The sequence below is a fragment of the Ovis aries genome, chromosome 17, assembly GCF_016772045.2.
Source record: "Ovis aries strain OAR_USU_Benz2616 breed Rambouillet chromosome 17, ARS-UI_Ramb_v3.0, whole genome shotgun sequence".
Lineage (NCBI taxonomy): Eukaryota > Metazoa > Chordata > Mammalia > Artiodactyla > Bovidae > Ovis > Ovis aries.
Genome location: NC_056070.1, coordinates 55,814,145 through 55,838,747, shown reverse-complemented (window position 1 = coordinate 55,838,747; position 24,603 = coordinate 55,814,145). Strand labels below are relative to the sequence as shown.

Sequence of the window (24,603 nt, the reverse complement as noted above, 5' to 3'; positions counted from 1 at the left end):
CTCTTAACCTGTAAGTCTTTGTGTCTGCTTGTTGGCCCCCGGGTGTATCCTCAAGGGGTGCCTTTCCCCTGTTTCTCAGGCTAGCTCCCTCTCTCCTCCCCCCGGTGCCTCCCCGAAGCCCTCACTCGCTCCCTCCCTCCAGTGCCGGAGGCTCTTGGCTCGGGTCCCTGAGCCCAGGCAGGTGCAAGTGGAAGGCGCAGAAGGGGTGAGATTACGTTTCCCTGGAGTCCTGCGCCACTGGCTTTTCAGCGACTCGCCGGGAGCCTGCGGCCAAAGCCCCAGGCCACACGGACTGTGCGCTCTTGCGCCTCCCCGCACCGCCGACCTCGCCCATGTCTCAGTACGCTCCCAGCTCGGACTTCAAGAGGGCTTTGGACAGCAGTCCCGAGGCCAACACCGACGATGACAAGACCGAGGAGGACGTGCCCAAGCCCCAAAACTACTTGTGGCTTGCCATCGTCGCCTGTTTTTGCCCCGCGTACCCCATCAACATCGTGGCTTTAGTCTTCTCCATCATGGTAAGTAAATTAGGACCCGCAGCAGCCAGGCACAGAAGACCCTAGCGGCAAGACCCCCCTCGTGGGGACTCCTCACACTCTCCGCTTTTCACCGCTCCCTTCCTCACTGCCCGGGGCACCGGGGCTTTTCTACCCTCTGCTCACCTTTCTCAGACTCTCCGCACTCTCCCTCCAGCCATCAGCGCCTCCTTTGTGCTCCCGGTGGCGCTCAGAACCCTGACCAAGCCTCCCCCGGGCGGCTTTCCACTTCGAGCAGCGCTGTACCTTCTCTCCTAACCAAGCAAGTTCTTCCTTGGACTTTCCGTTTTCCCTCCCGCCGCCTCCGACATTCTTGGGCACCCATCCACTTCTCAACCTTTTTTTCTGGAGCCTCAAAGTGCACCACTCTAACAGCAACAGCGCTCCCCGTTCTCTGAGCGTGCAGACTCTGCGCCCTCCTTGCTTATCCCTTGTCCCGGGTCTCAAGAGGCAGCACCGTCTCTATTTTTTAGCACAGAGTCTTGCCTTTGCTGTGCCTGGGGCACCACCTGGGCCACTCTCTGAGGGTCCCTAAGCGCTTCCCAATGTGTTCTAGACCCCTGGTCCCACGTTTGAGCACGCCCTCTCTGGGACAGCAGTTCCTTTGCGCTTCTTCCTCCGCCAGCTGACCCTTCTTCACTCCCTTCCGGCACCTCTTGGTCCCTTTATTCCAGTGAGCTTGCTCCCTCTCCAGGCATTTCTTCTGTGCACCCTGTGTCGCTCTGTCCTCTCTTACCCCAGCACGTAGTTGTTCATCTCTCACTTGCTGCACAGCGACCCTATCTGCGCCTCTCTTTAGTTCAGTCGCGTCAGACTCTTTGCGACTCTCTGAGCCTCTCCTGCCACCCCCCAAAGACTCCCAGGCTCCCCTCGAGACCTGGGAATGCACTGGGGAGCTCCTGCACTCCGTGCAGCTCGCCCTTTGTGCTGACCTCTGCCAACTCTGTGGCTGTCTCTGTAGTAGAAGCAGCTGGTGCTACTTCCTGAGCTCACTTCCACTACCGCCTTCAGCTGCCCAGGTGGGAGCTCTGTGAGAACCCAGGAGGGCGAGGAGCTCTGGCGAGGTCCTAACCTTACTGACTGGGGCAGCTGGCCCAGGACAACCCTGCAGATAGCTCCCTCCCCCACCCACCCGCCTCGCCAGACCCAGCTCCCCAGCCGCAGACCCAGAGAGTCCCAGTAAACTCCGTAAAGATCAAGAGCCTCTACCCGCTTCCCCCCTGCAAGTCTACCCACAGTTGCCCATGTGTGGCACTGTACTGGCTTCCTGGGTGCACACAGAGGCCTCATTTGCAGTCACAGCTTGCCCTCTCTCATACCGCGTTTGTAGGCTGTCTGCACCAACATTCAAGCGTTCAGGCGCTGAACTTCAGACTGCCTGAGTTCAAATCCTAATGATCTCCAGAAATCACTGCATTTCTCTTCACCTCAGACTCTTTGTCTGTGAAGTGGGGATAATCATAGCCATATTTCTCAGGGTTGTTGTATTAATGAGATAAAGTGGGAACCTCTTGGAACAGGGCCCAGCATGGTGGTGCTTTTAGATCTTTATTCATATGTCACTGGCTGAGAGCTTCTCTGATCACCGTTTTAAAATCAACCTCCCTACCCCCACACACACTCACAAGCTCTGTTCTCCCCTCCCTGTAATTTTTTGCTCAGAGTATTTGTTTCTGTGTAATATGTTATTCCATGTATTAATATGCTTATTGTCTGTGTCCCCTCATTAGAATATAAGCTCAGTGAGGGCAGGGGTATTTGTTTGTGATTTGTTTTTTTGTTGGTGTAGCTTCATCTAGAAGAAAATCTGGCTGGTGGTAGATGCCCAGTAAATATTACGAAGTGAATGAATGAATGAATGAATGAATATATGAATGGTGTTAAGGGGTCACAGTGTCTGTTCTCCTCCTGCTGCTTTATCCCATGCTGGAACCCCGGAACCACCATATCAGTTTCCTTAGGACCAACCAGTCAGTTTCCTCTCTTCCTTCCTCTTCTGAGATATCCAGTCCTGGATGGTTCTTTGCAGCAAAGCAGGAAGGGGAGATTGTAGCAGCCAAATTCTCTAGGCGGTAGCAGAGGATTGACTGGTATCGGTGCCCACACTCTATCCTGGTTTATTAATGAATCAACAGCCAATTTACTCCTTTCCCAGTGCCAAGTAGAAAAGTGCCTGCAGAGGCTCGCCCCCCCCCCCCCCAAGCCCATCCCACATTCATCTGAGATGAGCTGGAACTCCAGCTGGTGGTGACAGGTTGGATGCTAATGATGCCGCTTGGTGTGTCCTGGGGGATTAGACTTCTATGTGCTTTGAATAGAAACCTTTTTCTGGTCCTCCTATCTCCATTCCCTCCCGCAAGACTATTTTTCACTAGATTTACAGCAAGAGACCATCCTGTTGTCAGAAAATAGATATTGGAATCAGAAAGTTGACTGGCCGAATTTCATACCTTTTTTTTTTTTTTTTTTTTGCTGAAGTATAATTGCTTTATAGTGTTACATTAGTTTCTACCGTACAATGAAGTGGATCAGCTTTATGTATACCCTTTTAAAGTGTTGGCTGCTTCATCTAGAATATGGGAATGTAAAAAGCATTTTAAGAGGTGGCAAAAATGTTGTAAGGATAAAAGAGAGTAAAAGTGTGTTAAGCTACCAGTGTTGCACTCAGTACAGGCAATAACTGTCAGACAGATGGATAGATTTGGAGCCTGGAAACATCATATGTCATGTATGAAAACAAATAGAACGTCAAACTAAGCTTCCTACACCCTCCAAATTGTGCTCCCTCCAAGGTACTGGAAGCATTTTCCCTTTGAAACAGTGTAGAATTCATTTTGACAGGTTTCATAATAAAGACTCTAAAGGATAAAGAGGAAGCAGACGGGTGCATAGGAGGAGAATGGCTGACCAACTGCCAGGTGTATGCTTTCCCTGGGGAATCTGGTGATGTTTAGTCCTGGCTATTTTCATATCTCAGTCATCTGTAATTTGTGATCAGTTGGGGCACTAGATAGTGGTGCCGTTCCCCGGGAGGTGCTTGAAACTATGTGGGAAATATCTGTGTATATCAGTGATTTGGGGCACTACATGCATTTGGGGGGGAAGGGCTAAGAATATTAATATCCTACAATGCTGGAGACTGTCCTCCCAATGAAGAACTGACCCACCCCAAACATCAATAGCACTCCAGTCAAGAAACACAGGGAGATAATGCAAACTGACATAAATATTGACAAGGCTCAATATAATTCATTCCCAGAACTGTAAAAAGAGCCAGGAATCTCAAAACAATCAATATCTTTATTTATTAAATCAAGTCTGAAAAGCCTTCTATCAAATTACAGAGTTGAAGTAGGTGCTAGGGAATCATAAAGCCTCTTTGAAAAATACACATTTGAGAAGAGTGTTCTTCAAGCTGTTGGCACCTGCGGTCTTTCCACCATCCCGGGCAGAACTAAGGGAGTCCTGGGGGTTGTGAGGAGTTCACCACTGAAGAGAATTGGTATGGTATGGCTTGTCGTGTCAGAATATTGGTGGGTCAAGCATTGCCAAAGGCAGGGACATGGAAATCTTTGCTTCCCCAAGTATTAAAAGTCTATTTGTTGAAAGTGCACTTAGGGACTTCCCTGTCCCAGTGGCTTCACCTTCCACTGTAGGGGGTGCAGGTTCCATCCCTGGTCAAGGAGCCTCAGAGCCAAAAAAAATCAAAACATGAAACAGAAGCAATGTTGTAGCAAATTCAATAAAGACTTTAAAAATGGTCCACATCAAAAAAAAAAAAGTAAAAAAAAGTACACTTAACCTATGCTCAGTTTCAGGGACACATATCTCGTGAATTTCCTGCAGGCTGGGTCACTGCTAGCCCATATTACACATGTGAATTTGAAAAGAGCACCCCTCCTCCATAGATGGGGTACACGACTTGGGAAGTAGAGCCCAGAGTGGTTTTAAGGTCTCATTCGTTGTACTCCCGCCCATTCCAGGCTATCCTTTTATTCCATATGAAAGATGGAATGTGGAGACTGTCCATATGACTTTTACCCTGGAGAAAGATTGGTGGTTCATTCAACAAATATATATTGAGCACTGTTACTAAATGCCAGGCTCTTCCACACTTCCCTGGGCTTTCCTGGTTTCTCAGAAAGTAAAGAACCTGCCTGCAATGTAGGAGATGTGGGTTCAATCCCTGGGTCAGGAAGAGCCCCTGGAAAAGGAATGGCTACTCACTCCAGTATTCTTAACTAGAGAATTCAGAATTCCAAGGACAGAGGACCCTGGCAGGCTACAGTCCATGGGGTTGCAAAGAGTGGGACACAACTGAGTGACTAACACTCCAGGCATTGGTATACTCCTTTACCTTTATCAAGTGATAAATAAGATCAGCAAGGTCTCTGCCCTCCTGGATCTGCAAGAAAAAACTTGCAAAAGTGTTGGCAAATTTCAGTTGAGATCTCCATCTATTAATACTAGTTTTGTAGCTGGAATTTGCTATCTGGTTCAAGAGACTGAAAGCAAGTCCATGCCAAGTCTCCATTTTTATGATATAATACAGTCTTTTGCATAGGTGAGCCAATTTGGTCACTCTAAGTATGAATATATAATAGCCAGTGAATTTTAATTAGGTGAATTATAAACCTTCTTTCAATAGAATTTCTTCCTCACACCCACAGAATCTGTCCAGGTACCAAACAGTGAGGTTCAAAGCCTTTTGTGCTTTTTGCTACATCTGTAACCTCATGCAACTGTTTCAGTCCTTCTGAGGCTTGATTTCTTAATCCTGTAAAACAAGGGTTGCAAGGGCACCAAGTCAGGCACTGTTGTGGAAATTAAATAGTAAAATTTAAATGATTTAATGGCATTAGCTAAAACACAGCTAGAATTTAGTATTAAAGATGATGTGTGCATATATTTCAGGGATACAAGCCATTACCTTTTCCAGTAGCTTTTTCTATTTTTATTGAGACTAGTGAATTTGATTAAAAAATAAAAGCAATGACAAGTATTGACAGATGTGTCACTGGAATAAATAACTGCTGTGATCTAATGGTAAACATTAATTACAGCCATTCAAGATCTCAGAAAGAAATCTGACATATACCTTTTCTTATAAAGCTATGGGAGGGTGTGCTCCCCTAATACAAGGAAGTAAATTAGGGAACATAAAGACAACAGATCCAGAAAACAGCTCCAACACAGCAAAAAAAGGCAAAGAGAAATCCTCGAAACAAGGCAGCAGGCTTCATAAACCAGCAGGAGATGCAGTTGATAGTGGATGGTCAATCCGAAGCCACCGTCAAAATCCATTGTCTGGTCATGGGCTGACACAGTAAGCCACAGCCCTGCCAAGAACCTGACCACCCCTGCTCTAGAAGACAAAGTCTGTGGTCAAAAAGAAAGTAAATATCCACAGAATGAAAGACCAAACTGGATATTCTTTCCATCTGACCCAGGCTCCACCAGGGCTTGTCCATCGAAACTGGGTTTCAACTGGATTTTCATAGGTTCAGAGGAGAGCTATTACTTGTGTGGGATTTGGGGGTTTTGTTTGTTTGTTTTCAGTAATCAAGGCAGAGTTTGGAAATAACAGATCCTGGTTCAGGTAGCTTACCCAGGATGCTTGCCATCGCTTATAAGTTGAAACTAAGTATTATAGTTCATTGGGTCCTCAGTTGATTTCTTCTTTCTGTGGCTCTTTCTACATTATTGTCAGCTAAGAAATAGAATATCAATATTGTGGACACCTGTGACTTATTCCTTATGAATTCCTCCACTTGAAGCTCTGAAGAGTGTTAAGATGGTTTCAGATGACAAAGACCTTGCCTGAAGCGTGTTAGCATTGTTGGACAGCTTTGTTATAGATACCCATAGATTTTAGATATGCACATGGCCCAGGCAACCCCTGCCTTGATGGCTGCTTTCATGTTTCCCCAGTATGTGGCAGAGGGTGGCCACTGACATTTGGAATTTGGGAATATAGATTTTAAACTGCTATTGGGGTCCTTTCAATAGATCCTTTCAATCTAATAAGTCCTAGATTATTAGAGGTACAAGATGTTAACCTGTGTGTTCCTAGAAAAGAAAACACAGTTTGAATGTCATTTTAATTTACTGGTAAAATTTTATAATCACTTTCTCATAACATAATATGGGAGATTTAAAAACAAGATTGGCCACTAATGGATGGTTGTTGAAGCTGGGTTATGGGAACATGGAGGTTTGTTGTATTGTTCTGTTGATTTTTAATATGCTTGAAAATTTACATAGTAAAGGTGTTTTTTGTTGTTGTTGTTAAAAATATAAAAAAGAAAAGTCCCTCCTAGAGTTGTTAAACAAAACAGCAGCTGTTAAATAAGTTGGCAAAACATGCCATGGCTGAGGTGCAGTTTGTCATGAATTTATAAGCAAACCGCATCTGATTTATAATGAATTTTAATGGTGACTTTGGAGGGCACCTTTAAATAGTCCTCAAGAGAAGGCCAGGTAGGAGGTCTCATATCCTGCTGCTGCTGCTGCTGCTAAGTCGCTTCAGTCATGTCCGACTCTGTGACCCCATAGACGGCAGCCCACCAGGCTTTCCCATCCCTGGGATTCTCCAGGCAAGAACACTGGAGTAGGTTGCCATTTCCTTCTCCAATGCGTGAAAGTGAAGTCGCTCAGTCGTGTCTGACTCTTCGCTACCCCATGGACTGCAGCCTACCAGGCTCCTCCGTCCATAGGATTTTCCAGGCAAGAGGACTGGAGTGGGGTGCCATCGCCTTCTCCATCTCATATCCTAGAACAGTGCTTTTCAAAATTTAACCACTTGAGGTGCTTATTAAAATGCAGGTTTCACTCCTCTTTCAAAGTTTAGCTGGAAAACTGCCTCCTTTGTAAAGTCCTTCTTGATTGCCCTCTTGCCCTCACCCTAAGTTGTGTCCCCTCAACCTACACTTTGAATAGATTTCTCTCAGGGTACTTTTCCTTCTTTGCACCAGTTTGTGTCCGTGAGCCTCTTGAAGCTGCACTGTTGGCTGCAGCACTTAGCACAATGCTGAGCACGTGGTTAGTAAGTAACGTATGTTTGATTAACGGATGGATGAATGAATGAATGAATGGCCCCAGAGGCCTAAATGTGTTCCTACCTTTATCTCTGAGGATTGCCTTCCCTTCCCCTCTGTGTTCTGCATTTCCGCCAAAACTTTTTGAAAAACATCCAGGAAAGTCAGGCTAATGCCAAGGGTTGCTGAGAAGTTAGCCAAGGCTTGCTTCCCAAGGAGAGTTTTCCTGGCTCATCTGGCACCCACCAACATCCCCAGACCACAGGCCAGTGGATCCACCTTTGGAAACTGGTTTCTGCTCTCGACTGCTTTTCTTCCATTCAAAGCTGTTTTTCCAGAAATATGATGCTTTCAGTGCAGGAACCTGAATATACCTGAAGTTTCCATTTTTGCAAGTTCAAGAATTAAACCAGATTTTCTAAAACCATGCTTCTCAAACAATCAGTTCTGCCCAATATTAACAAGTTTATTTTTTTAAAAGGAGTAAGGAATGTGGGAGGGGTGGATTGAGAACACAGGTACTAAGTTAAGCGAAAATGTACTGTTTCCTTTCCTTGGGAGTCTCCTGAAACCTTTGACCAACCACTGTTTCTTGTGGCTCTTGGTCAGAAAAATGTAGCATGGTGCATTTACTAAGCATGTTGCCAAGCATCTTTTGATTTTAAGGACACATGTTTTGTGTTCACAGAACACAAAAATACTGTTCTTAGTGATACACTGGTTCTCCTTTTAATGAGTTGACTCACTATTGATAGAACAAGAATAGTGTTCCCTCACTAACGTTCTTGTCTAGAGACCCACCTCTCCACCTTTTTCCCAGCAAAATTGGGGGGTTTTTCCCGATCAGATCTTGTCCTTTTATTTTTTTTATTGAGGTATAATTGATTTATAAAGTTTCAGGTATACAGCAAAGTGATTCAGTTTTATGTTTGTGTATATATATGTGTATATCTGTTTGTGTATATATGTATATATTCTTTCTCAGACTTTTTTCCATTATAGGTTGTTACAAGACGTTGAATATAGTTCCTTGTACAATATAATAGGTCTTTGTTTATCTTGTTTATATATAGTTCACTTCAGTTGCTCAGTCGTGTCCGACTCTTTACGACCCCATGGACGGCAGCACACCAGGCCTCTCTGTCCATCACCAGCTCCCGGAGGTTACTCAAACTCCTGACCATCGAGTTGGTGATGCCATCCAACCATCTCATCCTCTGTTGTCCCCTTCTCCTCCTGCCTTCAGTCTTTCCCAGCATCAGGGTCTTTTCCAGTGAGTCAGTTCTTCGCATCAAGTGGCCAAAGTATTGGAGTTTCAGCTTCAGCATCAGTCCTTCCAATGAATGTTCAGGGTTGATCTCCTTTAGGATAGACTGGTTTGATCTCCTTGCAGTCCAAGGAACTCTCAAGAGTCTTCTCCAACACCACAGTTGAAAAGCATCAATTCTTTGGCACTCAGCTTTCTTTATAGTCCAACTCTCACATCCATACACTACTGGAGAAACCATAGCCTGGACTAGATGGACCTTTGTTGGCAAAGTAATATCTCTGCCTTTTAATATGCTGTCCAGGTTGGTCATAGCTTTTCTTGCAAGGAGCAACCAAGTCTTTTAATTTCATGGCTGCAGTCACCATCTGCAGTTATTTTGGAGCCCAAGAAAATAATGTCTCTCACTGTTTCCATTGTTTCCCCATCTATTTGCCATGAATTGATGGGACCAGATGCCACGATCTTAGTTTTCTGAATGTTGTGTTTTAAACCAACTTTTTCACTCTCTTTCACTTTCGTCAAGAGGCTCTTTAGTTCTTCTTTACTTTCTGCCATAGGGGTGGTGTCATCTGTGTATCTGAGGTTATTGATATTTCTCCTGGCAGTCTTGATTCCAGCTTGTACTTCTTCCTGCATGGCATTTCGTGTGATGTACTCTGCATGTAAGTTAAATAAGCAGGGTGACAATATACAGCCTTGACGTACTCTTTTACCGATTTGGAAGCAGTCTGTTGTTCCATGTCCAGTTCTAACTGTTGCTGCCTGACCTGCGTACAGGTTTCTCACGAGGCAGGTCAGGTGGTCTGGTATTCCCTTCTCTTTCAGAGTTTTCCACAGTTTGTTGTGATCCACACAGTCAAAGGCTTTGGCTTAGTCAGTAAAGCAGAAATAGATGTTTTTCTGAAACACTCTTGCTTTTTTGATGATCCAGTGGATGTTGGCAATTTGATCTCTGGTTCCTCTGCCATTTCTAAATCCACCTTGAACATCTGAAAGTTCATGGTTCACGTACTGTTGAAGTCTGGCTTGGAGCATTACTTTGCTAGTGTATGAGATGAGTACAACTGTGTGAATTTGAACATTCTTTGGCATTGCCTTTCTTTGGGATTGGAATGAAACCTAACATTTTCTAGTCCTGTGGCCACTGCTGAGTTTTCCAAATTTGCTAGCATATTGAGTGCAGCACTTTCACAGCATCATCTTTTATGATTTGTAATAGCTCAACTGAAATTCTATCACCTCCACTAGCTTTGTAGTGATGCTTCCTAAGGCTAACTTAACTTCGCATTTCAGGATGTCTGGCTCTAGGTGAGTGGTCACACCATCATGGTTATCATCGTGAAGATCTTTTTTGTATAGTTCTTCTGTGTATTGTATATCGTAGTGTGCATCTGCTAAACCCAGATTCCCAATTTTCCTCTTTTTCCCCTTTCGTAGCTGTAAGTTTGTTTTCTGTCTGTGAGTCTCTTTCTACTTTGTATGTAAGTTCGCTTGTATCATTTTTAAAAACTCCCACACATAAGTGATAAACAGTCTTTCTCTGACTTCAGATACCAGTATGATCATCTCTAGGTCCATCCATACTGCTGTAGATGGCATTATTTCATTCTTTTTTATGGCTCAGTAATATTTTATTCCATGATATCTATACTTCTGTGTGTGTGTGTGTGCGCACACCACATCTTTACCCATTCATCTGTTGATGGACATTTAGGTTTCTTCCATGTCTTGGCTATTGTAAGTTGTGCTGCTATGAACATTGAGATGCATGTATCTTTTTGAATTAGAGTTTTCATCTTTCCCAGATATATGCCCGGGAGTGTGCTTGCTGGATCATATGGTAGTTCTAGTTCTAATTTTTTAAGGAACCTCCATACTCTTCTCCATAGTGGTTGCACCAGTTCACGTTCCCACCAGCAGTGTAAGAGCATTCCCTTCTCTCCACACTCTCCAGCATTTATTATTTGTAGACCTTTTGATGATGGCCATTCTGAGTGGTATGAGATTATACCTCATTGTAGTTTTGATTTGCATTTCTACAGTAATTAGCAATGCTGAGCAACCTTTCATGTGCCTGTTGGCCATTTGTATGAAAGAAATATCTATTTAGATGTTTTCATTTTTTGATTTTTTTTATATTGTGCTCAACACATTTTTGTAATGGATCTCACTAACCAGACTTTTGCTGATGGTCTTCCTCCCTCATTATCTTTTTTCCTACATATGGAATTCAGAAACTTGACTCTCTTGTTTCTTTTATCCCTTATCTCATGCCTTCTATTCCCTGAACTAAAGGACACCCCCTATAGTTACCTCCCTCTTCTGATAATTTCATTTGTTCTTTGTTCTAGATAATTTTGACACTGTGGTATTGCCATTATTATTATTATTACATTTGTCCATAAGTATTTACTTCTCAAAGCATTTTCACATAGATACAATTGTACGTGTTTCTCAAAATTCCAGGGAGATATACAAGAAAGCTGTTATTTCCACTTATCCATGAAGAAACAAGTCTTGCAAAGGTGACCCTAGTGGACAAAAGTCAAACATGACGGTCATCACCACCATAAAATTCACAGTCTGGCCTCTTGAAGCATTAAAATCAGATAGCTAGGTGTGCCCTTTGATAGGAACACAGCTTTGATGTCCTGAGAGCTTTTTCTTTGAATAGACTTGCCCCATCCATATAAGAAGCATTTGTATAATACTCTCAATCAAGCCTGGCAGAATTTCTCTCTAGTTTCATTTTAGTGATAGGCAAAAGGACAATTCTTCCCTTGTCCGTGAAGATATTTGTGAAGAGCAACAGCCCAGAAGCCCAAGATGACAGGCCATCTTGAATGGATGAATGGTGATGATGAGGAAACATGCCTTATGATCTGAAAGTCTAGTCTTTGAATCCCCAGCACTACCTTTAGGCAAAGAAACTTAGGAACAAGCAAAATCAAAACAAATTCCAGAGCCCTCTGAAAACTCAAGCATTATTACTAAAAATGTTTACTGAATGCCCATATCCATCAAACTGGTTTGATGGAACTTGCTATCTAGGAGTCTGGAATCTAAGACAATATTGATCTGTGTAAAGTGAATTGTTACACCTGGACATTTAAGTATCTCAGATTATGTTTAGGCATTGATGTTAAGTTTGCACAGGTATGAGTGTGTATGTGTGTGTGAAAGAGAAGAGGGAGGGAGGAACAGAGAGGCAGAGAGACTGAAAGGGAGAAAACCTTACTTACTTACTTACTTAGCATTGGCCAAATATGTACCAGAGATAAAGGGATAGTGAAGATGAGGCTGGTTTTGAAAGAGGGAATAGATGTTTTAAAGAAAAGAAAACACATTCTAAAATTAGGATTTCAGTGTCGGTGACTCAGTAGATCAAAATACTGGCATAGTCACAAATAGCAAATAAAATGTTAAATACCAGAAATAAACATAGGAAATAAGCAAGACCTATACAAAGAAAGCTTCACCAAGAGGTTAAAATTTTAAAAAATTAAATGGAGAGGCATAACATTATATATTAGATGTTCATCTGAGCATTAGTGATGAAATGAATTATAAGGCGAGTTAATAAACATGAATCATGGTGCCTGGCTCAGAGTAATTGCTTAATTAATATTTGTCACTGTTGTGGTTTAAATGTGAAAAATTGAAGATGGAGATAAATAGTGATTCCAACAGAGGAGTGTGACTAAATTATAATACATTCATTTAAAACATAGAACATTTTATTAGAATCATGTTTGTGAAGAATTTTTATGATACAGGGGAATGTTGAAAGTCAAAGATGAAGTGGGGGAGACTATAAAGTAGTATGCACAATAAGATTATGCTCTCTTTATCAATTAGAAGTGTTCACACATCTCCATGTGCAGTATGGCTGTGTCCCTTCACCTGAAACGACCACAACATTGTGTATCCCTATCTGTTCTCTGTGCTTAGTCACTCAGTTGTATCCAACTCTTTGCGACCCCATGGACTGTAGCCTGCCAGGCCCTTCTGTCCATGGGATTCTCCAGGCAGGAATACTGGAATGGATTGCTATCTCTTCTCCAGGGGATCTTCCCAACCCAGGTCTCCCGCATTGCAGATTCTTGACCATCTTTTTTTTTTTTTAATTTTTATTTATTTTAATTGGAGGCTAATTACTTTACAGTATTGTAGTGGTTTTTGCCATACGTTGACATGAATGAGCCATAGGTGTACATGTGTTCCCCATCCTGAACCCCCTCCCACCTCGCTTCCCCAGAGTCTTGACCATCTTGAGCCACCAGGGAATCCCTAATATTTGCAGGATACTTGGTAAATCTTGGTAACCTTTGGCTATTATAACTTCAGATTTTACTATACTAAGTTTTTACTCTTTTTCCAATTTTTCTATGATGTTTAGATCTTATGTCTAGTCTGAAATAAGGATTTTCCTAAAGATACTGCAAATCTTTAGCAAGAAGAGGGAAGGTGTGATAGTAAATAAGTGAATTCTTTTCCACCTTGAACGGTGGTTCTACTTATAAATCATTTGTTCTTATCAAGCTGAAACTGTCAACTCCATTGTTCACGTAAGACAAATTTTTTTTATTCTGATATGTTCTAGGCTTGAAAATCTCTAAGGATAGAGAAACCACAGCTTAGCACAGTTTCTGCCCAAAGGAAATGATTGGAAAATATCAGCAGTTTAGTTATTTTGGTTCTGAGTTTTACTGGGTTTTTACCTAAGCAAAAGCTCGCCTCCACTAATGTAAGCCTACTTAAAAAAATTTTTTTTGAGATCTAGTTGGCGTGTAATTTTGTGGAACTTTAAAGTGTACATTACTCTGATACGATACATTTCTGTATTGCAATATGATGCCATTGTAGCATTAGTCAACACCTCTATTAGGTCACATAATTTTCTTTTCTCATGGTGGGAATAATGAAGATCTGGTCTCTTAAATCTTAGATATTTAGAGTCTGGTGTTTCCGCTACAATGTTGTCTATAATCTCTATGCTGTGATTAGGTCCCCAGGACTTGGCTGTCTACCAGTTGCAAGTCTGTACCCTTGACGTCTCTCCTATTCCCCAACTCCAGCCCCTAGTAACCACCACTCTACACTCTGTTTTTGCGACTTTGCCTGTTTAGATTCCACATGTAAGTGATATCACGAAGTATTTGTCTTTCTTTGCTTGGCTTATCTCACTTAGCATAATGCCCTCAAGGTCCATCTGTAGTGTTGCAAATGGCAGGATCCCCTTCTTTCTCAGGCGAATACTGTTCCATTGTGTGTGTATATGTACCACAGCTTCCTTACCCATTCATCGATTGATGGTCTCTTAGGTTGCTTCCATATCTTGGCTTTTGTGACTAAAGTGAAAGTGAAGTCGCTCAGTGGTGTCCGACTCTTTGGACTGTAGCCTACCAGGCTCTTCGGTCCATGGGATTTTCCAAGCAATAGTACTGGAGCGGATTGCCATTTCCTTCTCCAGGGGATCTTCCTAACCCAGGGATTGAACCCTGGTCTCCCGCATTGTAGACAGACGCTTTACCGTCTGAGCCACCAGGGAAGTCCTTTGGAGAAGCTTTTGTGACTAACGCTGCTATAAAGATGAGAGTGCAGATGTCTCTTCAGGATCCTGTTTTCATTCCCTTTGGATATATACCCACAAGTGGGATTGTTGTACCAGGTAGTAGTTCTTTTTCCTAGTATGCTGTGCTGTGTTGTGCTTAGTTGCTCAGTCGTGTCCGACTGCTGCCCCATGGGCTGTAGCCCACCAGGCCCCGCTGTCCATGGGGATTCTCCAGGCAAAAGCACTGGAGTGGGTTGCCATGCCCTCCTCCAAGGGATCTTCCCAATCCAGGGGTCGGACCAGGGTCTCCTGCATTGTAGGCAAATTCTTTACCAGCTGAGCTACCAGGGTGATACAGAATGTTATAACATTTTTTTAATTTATTTGATAAATACTTTTGTTCATTCATTTTTAGGTGTGCTGGATTTCCATTGCTGCATGGGCTTTTCTCGTTGCGGCAAGCGGAGGCTACTGTCTGGTCGCAGTGTGCAGGCTTTCACAGTGGCAGCATCTCTTGTGGAGCACAGGCTCTAGGGCGCACAGGCTTCAGCAGCTGTGGCGCGCGGGTTCAGCAGTGGCAGTTTCCCGGCTCTCGAGCATAGGCTCAGTAGCTGTGGCACACGGGCTTAGTTGCTCCAAGGCATATGGGACCTTCCCGGACCAGGGATAGAGCCCATGTCTCCTGCATGAGCAGGGGGACTCTTCCCCACTGAGCCACCAGGAAAGCCCTCATGTAGTAGTTCTGTTTTTAATTTTTTTCGAGAACCTCCATACTGGTTTCCATCGCTAAGTCCACCTGTTTGTTCTCTTACCCATGTAGTGAGGGCACCTGATGCTCCTGAGATGAGTCTTTCATGCTTTTGAAGAACATGTGATCTGTAATATTTTTCCACACTGTCTCTTCAGTAAGAATCTATCAAGAGAAGGAAATAGCAGACACCAGAGAGGATGGCTCTGTTAGGTCATTAGAATAGGAAACAGGAGTCCAGAATGGCGGTGGCTAAAAGACAACGAAGGGAAAAGCCTGCGAAAATAGATCAAAGGAAGGTCCAAGGACCGGAGTGAGGACCTCAGTAGGAACAAACAGCACTCCTGGCCAGCCCAGTTTACATAGGGCAGGCCTGGGGGAGGAGAAAACATATAAAAAGAGGAGCCAAAGAGCCAGGGGTCTCTCTCTATCCCACCCGCACACACACTCGCTCGCGCTCTCTCCATGTCTTTTGGGTCGGCATGCCCTCAAGCCTCGAGGATGTATTTTCCTTTTTTTTCTAAATAAAACTGATCTATCTGAGAACTATTAACATGGTCTGTCTGAGAGCTGTGACAGGCCGAGGGCTTTAACGTCCATCGCTTCAGATTTTTGTTGTGATGAGACAGAACCGAGGAGATTATACTCCCCTGACAGCTCCATCCCTCAGATATCCCACAAGCCCCCCAAAATCTCTTCCACATTTGTGTGTGATTGTGGCAAAGTCTAAGATCCATTATCAATGAGAATGGAAACAGGAGGTAGGAATGTGGCAAATAGATTATCTGCACGGCCAAAGACAGAGGCAGCCCGGGCCACCAGCCTTCTCCTCTGATTCTGGCTGTTCCTCACCTCTGCCTTCCACAGCAGGAAGCCAGATGCATGGCAGTCAGCTCTGAAGTTCAAAGAGAAAAGCTGGGAGAAGATGAGGGAGGAGAGCTTCAAGTCAACACAAAGAAACATCACTTGAGTATGTTTGGCACCCTCAGAGGAGGAGCCATAGGACCTGGGAAATTTTCAGCCACTGCTTCTCAAGGGTAGAACGCAGGGGGCAGGGATCCTCACAGTTCATTCAACAGTGTTTGTAAACTTACTATGTGCCAGACACAGTGGTGACCAGGTAGATACATGCTAGCTTTATACAGCTGACGTTCTGGACATCTCTGAGCTAATAGGTTCTCAGCGAACACTGTTCTTGTCCTTGAGAATTCTGAACCAGTTAAGAAATAAGACACAGAAAACAGACAAGTTGTTTGGAGCATGTCACTTCAAATCCACAGTCAAAGGGGTCTACTCTGCCCCTAAATTGGACAGGTTATCCATTCTCCATGAGAACCACAGGACAACCACAGCCGTCCCTTGCTTATCAGATGAGGCGGTTGAGGTCTCAGCTCTCTGGCAACTTAACGTATAATTCAGGGAAGACAGCCCATACCAAGTTAGCACATAAAGTCATTTCGGAGTGATAGACCCTGTGAAGAGAATAAATAGGGAAGTATGAGAGAGGAGGATTAGTGGGGGCAGGTGGTGAAGAGAATCTACTTTAGGAAGGGTGGATGGGCAAAGGCTAAAAGGATGAAAACGAGCCAGTCATAGAAAGACCTGGACAGAGCCAGGAAGTGCAAAGGCCCTGGGGTGGAATAAGCTTTGTGTGTTCCAGGGATGTATGCTATAATATATATGTCATCCACTTAAAATGGATTTAACTCCCCCGGGGAAGGAACCCCAGAATAGGCCACAAAATAGAAAGGTCAGGCTCTGTTAGCCAGTGGAATGTCACATGCGAGCTCTTAACAGACCATTGCTTTGCTTTGCTCTCACGCCACCCCACTCCTGGACTTAGCGTCAATTCTTGGTTTACTCTTCCTTCAGCCCTCATTGCAAACTAGAGCAGTTACTCAAAGCTAATTTTGTCCCTGAACTAAGATCTATTTTTGTCTGGATCCCAGTTTTCCTGGGCATAAATGACCTGTGCATTTAAATGGGGCTTACATTAATGTACAGTAGCCCAGGTTTCTCTGGCTTTTTATCCCTCCCTGCTAAATCAACTCCGCAGAATTCCTCTCTCTATTTTTAGATGTTTCTCACGTGAAAGTCTAATCTTCTGTTAACATGTGCAAGCCTGGCTTCTGCTTCCAGTGGACTCTAGGATAACTACCAGGCACCCCCATGCTGATTCTAAACCCCACCACCATCTCTTGCCAGATCCCACCAGTTTCTCTAAGCCCTGTCATCAATCCCCTAGAGCCCTCAATGCACAAAAGCTCTGTCACTAGGTCTTGTTTCTTTAAAAACAATGCAGTGTTCAACTTAGTGATTTTTAGTATATTCACAAGGTTATACAATCATCACCACTATTTAATTCCAATAAATTCTCACCACCCCTAGAAGAAATCACACACCTATTAGCAGTCACTCGCCAAACCCTTTTCCTCTCAGATCCTGGCAACCACTAATCTATTTTCTGAGTCTATGAGTTATTGTTGGCAACAGCTAATCTATTTTCAGAGTCTGTCAGTTTCTCTTGAGAAATCTGTGTGCAGGTCAGGGAGCAACAGTTACAACCAGACACAGAACAACAGACTGGTTCCAAATAGGAAAAGGAGTACGTCAAGGCTGTATAGTCACCCTGCTTATTTAACTTATATGCAGAGTACATCATGAGAAACGCCGGGCTGGATGAAGCACAAGCTGGAATCAAGCTTGCCAGGAGAAATATCAATAACCTCAGATATGCAGGTGACACCACCCTTATGGCAGAAAGTGAAGAGGAGCTAAAAGCCTCTTGATGAAAGTGAAAGAGGAGAGTGAAGAAGTTGGCTTAAAGCTCAACATTCAGAAAACTAAGATCATGGCATCCAGCCCTATCACTTCATGGCAGATAGATGGAGAAACAGTGTCAGACTTTATTTTGGGGGGCTCAAAAATCACTGCAGATGGTGACTGCAGCCATGAAATTAAAAGACGCTTACTCCTTGGAAGAAAAGTTATGACCAACCTAGACAGCATATTAAAAAGCAGAGACATTACTTTGCCAACAAAGGTCCGTCTAGACAAGGCTATGGTTTTTCCAGTAGTCATGTATGGATGTGAGAGTTGGACTGTAAAGAAAGCTGAGCGCTGAAGAATTGATGCTTTTGAACTGCGGTGTTCGAGAAGACTCTTGAGAGGCTCTTGGACAGCAAGGAGATCCAACCAGTTCATCCTAAAGGAGATCAGTCCTGAGTGTTCATTGGAAGGTCTGATGTTGAGGCTGAAACTCCAATACTTTGGCCACCTGATGCAAAGAGCTGACTCATTTGAAAAGACCCTGATGCTGGGAAAGATTAAGGGCAGGAGGAGAAGGGGATGACAGAGGATGAGATGGTTTGATAGCGTCACCGACTCAATGGACATGAGTTTGGGTAAACTCTGGGAGTTGGTGATGGACAGGAAGGCCTGTCGTGCTGCAGTCCATGGGGTAGCAAAGAGTCAGACACAGCTGAACAACTGAACTGATGAGTTACTGTGGTTATTTCACATAAATGGAATCATACAATTGGTGATCTTTCATGTTTGGCTTTGTCAGGGAGGGGAAATTCTCCCCCTCTATCCTGCTTGAGTTCTTGTGGCTCGCCTAGTAATAAAATTGACACAAATTAAAAAGAGACAAACAACTTTTAATTTGTGTGCACAGAGGTCTTTAGAAGGGGAACCAAAGAAGTGGCCAAAGCAGACAGCTTTTATATCAGACAAACAGTAAATTTGTGAGAACCCAACAGGACAAAGAAACCGTAGTTTTGGGTGCTTAGTTAGTGAAGAATCTGAACAGGATTTTGGCCTGGGTGGTAAATTTTAAAAGTAACAAGGTTTGTTTATACAAGCTTCTCAGCCTGAATTCCCTGTATCTGTCAATAAGGGGTCTTTCTACCTCCAAATGGAGAGCCTGCACCTTTCAGGTGAGAGATTTATTTCCTGCTTCCAGGGAGACAGACAGGAAGGTTAAAGGGTCCCTCTTGCATTGAGCATTTCTTTAGTAACTGTAATTCAAAAATAAGCATTATGCCATTAAAGCATGTTTTAGGGTGACCTGCCCTGGGCCCCAGCAGCTTCTTTCACTTAGTGCAATGTTTTTAAGGTTCATCCACATTGTAGCTTATGTCAGCACTTCCTTCTTTTTAATACTGAATAATATTCTGTTGTATGAATATACCACATTTTGGCTTTTAATTCACTTTGTTGTTGAACATTTGGGTTGATTCCGTTTTTGAGGCTATTGTGAATAATGCTGCTATGAATATGCATGTGCAGCTTTTATGTGAACATATGCTTTCCATTTTCTTGGGCATATACCTGAGAGTGGAATTGCTGGGTTGTATAGTAATTCTGTTTGACTTTTTAAGAATCTGCCAGCCTGTTTCTAAAGCCACGGCATCACTTTCCTTTCCCACCAGCAGTGTCTGAAGTTTCCAGTGTCTCTGCATCCTCAGTAATACTTGCCACTGCCTGTCTTCACCGTTCTGGCCATCCTAGTAGGTATCTTGTTGTGATTTCAGATTTGCAGATTCATTTCCCTAAAGACTAATGAGACTGAGCGTCTTTTCTTATGCTTATTGGCTGTTAGTATATCTTATTTGGAGAACTGTTTATTCACATTCTTTGCCCATTTTTAATTGTCTTTTTATTGCTGAGTTGTAAGAGTTCTTGGTGTATTTTGCATACGAGTCCCTTATCAGATCTCTAACTTGCAAATATTTTCTCCTCTTTGGTGGGTAGTCTGGGCCTTGCTTCTTTCGCTTGCTTTGCGAACCTTGTTGCAAGGAACTAACTGTGTGTTCCAAAGTTTTTAGGAAAACCCTTTGGGTTTTTTTTGCTTGTAGCCTCTCTTTCCTTTAGTTTGCCATTTGAACCCTAGGCTGGCAGTGGGTTTCAAAGGCAGGCGCTGAGTAGGTCCAGACTCTGCACTCAACTCCTGGATTCTAATGTTGGCTCCGTTCCTTTACCTAACTTCTCTGGGCCTAGGTTTCCCCACCTCTCCAACCGGGATGTTAATGCAGACCTCTCTACCTTGTTCTCAGAATTGCATGAGATAATACTGTGTCCTTTTATACTCATCTCAATAAAGCCCCACCAGCAACCTGGGTTGTAGGTACTAACATCCCCATTTTACAAAGGAGGAAAACAGATTCAGATTCATCCCTCCAAAGCTTTTTTCTCACTTTGGGTTCATGGCATCCCACTCCAGTATTCTTGCCTAGAGAATTTCATGGACAGAGGAGCTTGGTGGGCTATGGTCCATGGAATCACAAAGAGTCGAACAAGACTGAGTGACTAACACATACTTAGTTTAGTTCAGTCGCTCAGTCGTGTCCAGCTCCCTGCAACCCCATGAACTGCAGCACGACAGGCCTCCCTGTCCATCACCAACTCCTGGAGTTTACTCATACTCATGTCCGTTGAGTCGGTGATGCCATCCAACCATCTCATCCTCTGTCATCCCCTTCTCCTGCCCTCAATCTTTCCCAGCATCAGGGTCTTTTCAAATGAGTCAGCTCTTTGCATCAGGTGGCCAAAGTATTGGAGTTTCAGCTTCAACATCAGTCCTTCCAATGAACACTCAGGACTGACCTCCTTTAGGATGAACTGGTTGGATCTCCTTGCAGTCCAAGGGACTCTCAAGAGTCTTCTCCAACACCACAGTTCAAAAGCATCAATTCTTCAGCACTCAGCTTTCTTTATAGTCCAACTCTCACATCCATACATGACTACTGGAAAAACCATAGCCTTGTCTAGACGGACCTTTGTTGGCAAAGTAATGTCTCTGCTTTTTAATATGCTGTCTAGGTTGGTCATAAGTTTCCTTCCAAGGAGTCTTTTACTCATTTACTTACTGCCATATTGAATATCCATCTATCTGTTGTATAACATCTGTAATAAAATCGGGCTGAGCACAGTTCACATACACACAAATACTGGGAGGGTGGGTTCCATTTAAGTGAAGAATTGTCAGTGACTCTGACTTACAAAGTAAAGGCTAGAGGACTAACATTCCTTCACAGGTGTGGACCTCAAGCTGAAAATTCCTTCTTCTGGTCATTCAGACAGCAAACCTGTGTCTGCCATTCTAGGGCAGAAGCCCACCCTTCAGAACTCTGACATGGAAAGTGAGATGACTCAGTTTACCCTTTGTTCTGCCAGCACCAAAATAACAGGTTGCCTTGGTTGGTCAGAAAATTATGCCGGTCGATGTTTTGTTTTGGTGTCTGTTTTGCTTTGCTGGTGAAGTTGTTTGGTTTTCTGACCCCATCAAAGGGAATTAAAGGAGTACTAAGCGTCCTCCATTAGGCACTTGAAATGGAGTGGTGAGTAAAGAAGGACATGATGTCTGCCCTCATGGAGCTCACGGTTAAAAATACTCGACACGTCCATAAGCAACAGAGTGAGTAACCCTGAGCCACACCGAGAACGGTGTGCTAATAAGAAAAGAATTCACTGTGATGTTAGGAACTGCAATTCAGGAGACACAGATTCAGACGAAACCGGAAGAGTGTTCCAGGGAAGAGAAAGACTCAGGGGCTTGTAAAGGCAAAAGCAGCAAGGTTGTTAAGTGGTCTGGCAGGAGTTACGATTGATTCTGGCACAGAGAAGGAAATATCTTTTCCAGAAAGGATGGACTGACATGAATTATTTTAGGATAAGGGCCTGATGAGTATCTAGAGTTTCTGGAACAGCAGGGAGATGAAGAAAACGAGCCATTAAATACACTTTGGTAGGGTTCCCATTCCCTTGCCCAACTTTTCTCCTTCATGATTTTGCCCAGCAGTAAGAAAAAAAAAGACATCAGTAAAAATCAAAAGTGCTGCCGTTAAGTCCCCTTCTTCCTTGGTACGACATAGAAGGTACCTTTCTGTTACCTGGGCCTTAGCTGTCACGCTGATGCCTTAGTGGGAAGTTGCTCTTCTGGAAAGCTCCTGATGTCTGATAGTGGTCTGTGATCAGAGGGCATAAATCATGTGTGGGGGATGGGACCAGAAGCCCCTGAGTGGGCCCCGCCACCCATCATTGACACCCCTTGCCTTCCAAGGGATAGACTTTGTGGCCTTCCCTGGCCTTCAAGGTCTGGCCCCGGACAAGGTTCTCCAAAAGCCCTCCTCCCTGTTCACCTCCCCCCACCCTACCCCCTGCCACCTTTCCTGGCCCGCATCCTCGTCTAGGTCATTTCCTCTGCTTGGAACCCTCTCCTCTGTCCGTCTCATGTGGCCAGTGACTTCTCATTCTTCCTGTCTCAGCTTACATGTCAACTTCCTTAGGGCAGCCTTCTCAGGTCACCCCATCCTAAGTAAGTCCCCTGACCTAGGTTCTGACTCAGCCCTGGTCTGTTTCCTTCAGCGCTGCAGAAAAGGATGATCAAAATGGAGTTGGTATTGCTAAGAAAGCTCTCGAAAATGAAGCCAGGGGAGCCACTGAGGAAGTGTGACTTCTGCATGTCTCAGCCTGGATGGAATCTAAACTTTGACCACTTATTGTGAAGTTGCAATTATATGGTGCACAGAAGGTGATTAGGTCAGGGCCTGGCATAGTATAGGCATTCCATAAATATTAACTTTTATTTTAGCTATTTAGTTTAATAAAATTAACTATTTTATTTATATTAACTAATTTATTTTAGCATTATAGTTCATTCTTACAACTATAGTTAGTTATAATAACTATATTATTTTATAAATATATAAATTATAAAATATAAATATATAAATAACTATATATTATTATTATAACATAGTCTGTGGCTTCACCTCCAACCTTATCTCATATTCCCCTTCTTCTCTCCCCTCCTCCACTTTTCATGCCTACATTTCAGTCACATTGAATTTTCTTTAGTACCTTGAGCAGAAAAATTATTTCCCGCTCACATTTGCTGTTTTCTCTGCTGGCATCTTCTTCCCCCTTTTTGCAGATCTGGCTCCTCCTCAGGTCTTCAGGTCTTGACACCTGCCACAACTTGAGGGGAGCTTCCTCCCACCGTCCCATTTTTCTTGCCTTGGTAATATTCTGTATTCTTGTTTACTTGCATGTTTTGTTGCTGTTCAGTCACTTAGTCGTGCCTGACTCTCTGTGACCCCTGGATTGCCACACACCAGGCTTCCCTGTCCTTCGTTATCTCCCAGAGTTTGCTCAAACTCATGTCCATTGAGTCGATGATGCCATCCACCCATCTCATCCTCTTTCACCCGCTTCTCCTCCTGCCCTCAATCTTTCCCAGCATCAGGGTCTTTTCCAGTGTGTCAGCTCTTCACATCAGGTAGCCAGTGTATTGGAGCTTCACATCAGTCCTTCCAATGAATATTCAGGATTGATTTCCTTTAGGATTAACTGGTTTGATCTCCTTGCTGTCCAAGGGACTCTCAAGAGTCTTCGCCAGCACCACAGTTCTAAAGCATCAGCTCTTTGGTGCTCAGCCTTCTTTATGGTCCAACTCTCACATCCATACATGACCACTGGAAAAACTGTAACTTAGACTATACAGACCTTTGTTGGCAGGATGAGTTCTCTACTTTTTAATACACTTTATAAGTTTATCAGAGCTTTTCTTTCAAGGAACAAGCATCTTTTAATTTCATGGCTGCAGTCATCATCCACAGTGATTTTGGAGCCCAAGAAAATTACATGTTTAAGTGTTTTACTTTCAGTGTTTACCAAAATGTAAGCTCCATGTGGGCAGGAAACAGTGCCTGGCACATAGTTGATGCTTAATAACTAGTTTTGAGTGAGTGAATGGCTGGATGAATGAATGAATGGCCATCCATCCAGGACAGTGGTTCTCAACTTTTTTCAGAATGACCTGAGAAGCTTTTCAAAAAATACCGATGCTGGAGTCTCATCCCCAGAGATCCTGATTCATTTGATCTGGGGTGGGGCTTGGGCACAGGAATTTTCATGGGCATTTTGGGGACATAGGTGATTCTAAGGTATGGCCACCAGTGTAAAGAATGTTAAACATGTCCGTTTAGAGAGTTTCATCTCAGATCTTCACCTGACAGCCACCCCATAGGTGATGCTGTCTCATCCAGTATCGTGTGGGATACAAGAGCTCGGCTCTAAAGACCAGAGGGAATGGACAAAGTGCTCTCCATATTTTCCTGGCTCAGGACAAGAGATCAACTTTATCATTGATATAAAGTGTCACAAAGTCCCAGAACATTGCACCCATTGATGTTCAATGCCAGTTATTAAAATTTGCGGAATTTTTCTGGATGTCTCCTTCTTGGAAATGTGGCTTCCAGCAAGTACCTGTGCCTTCTGACAGATGGCCAGGAGGCTTGGCTGCATGCCTTCACGGCATAGTCATGCTGGTCCCTGCTGCAGCCTTCTTGTGGTTGGACATAGAGACAATCATCCTCATTTCTGGCTCCCAAACAGCTTTCCTGCCAGAGTATTTGCATATCATGTGTCCATCCAGGGAAGGGACATATAAACAA

At 43.7% G+C, this 24,603-nt stretch overlaps 1 protein-coding gene across 1 annotated transcript in view; it reads left to right on the top strand.

Annotated features, from left to right (window-relative positions):
* Positions 1–272: 272 nt before the first annotated feature.
* Positions 273–24,603, top strand: part of TMEM233 (transmembrane protein 233) — a 46,875-nt gene continuing 22,544 nt past the window's right edge. The window contains exon 1 of the mRNA XM_012097821.5: positions 273–518. Within this exon, the coding sequence (XP_011953211.1) occupies positions 333–518 (186 nt within the window). The 5' untranslated portion in view covers positions 273–332. The remainder of the gene's footprint in view (positions 519–24,603) is intronic.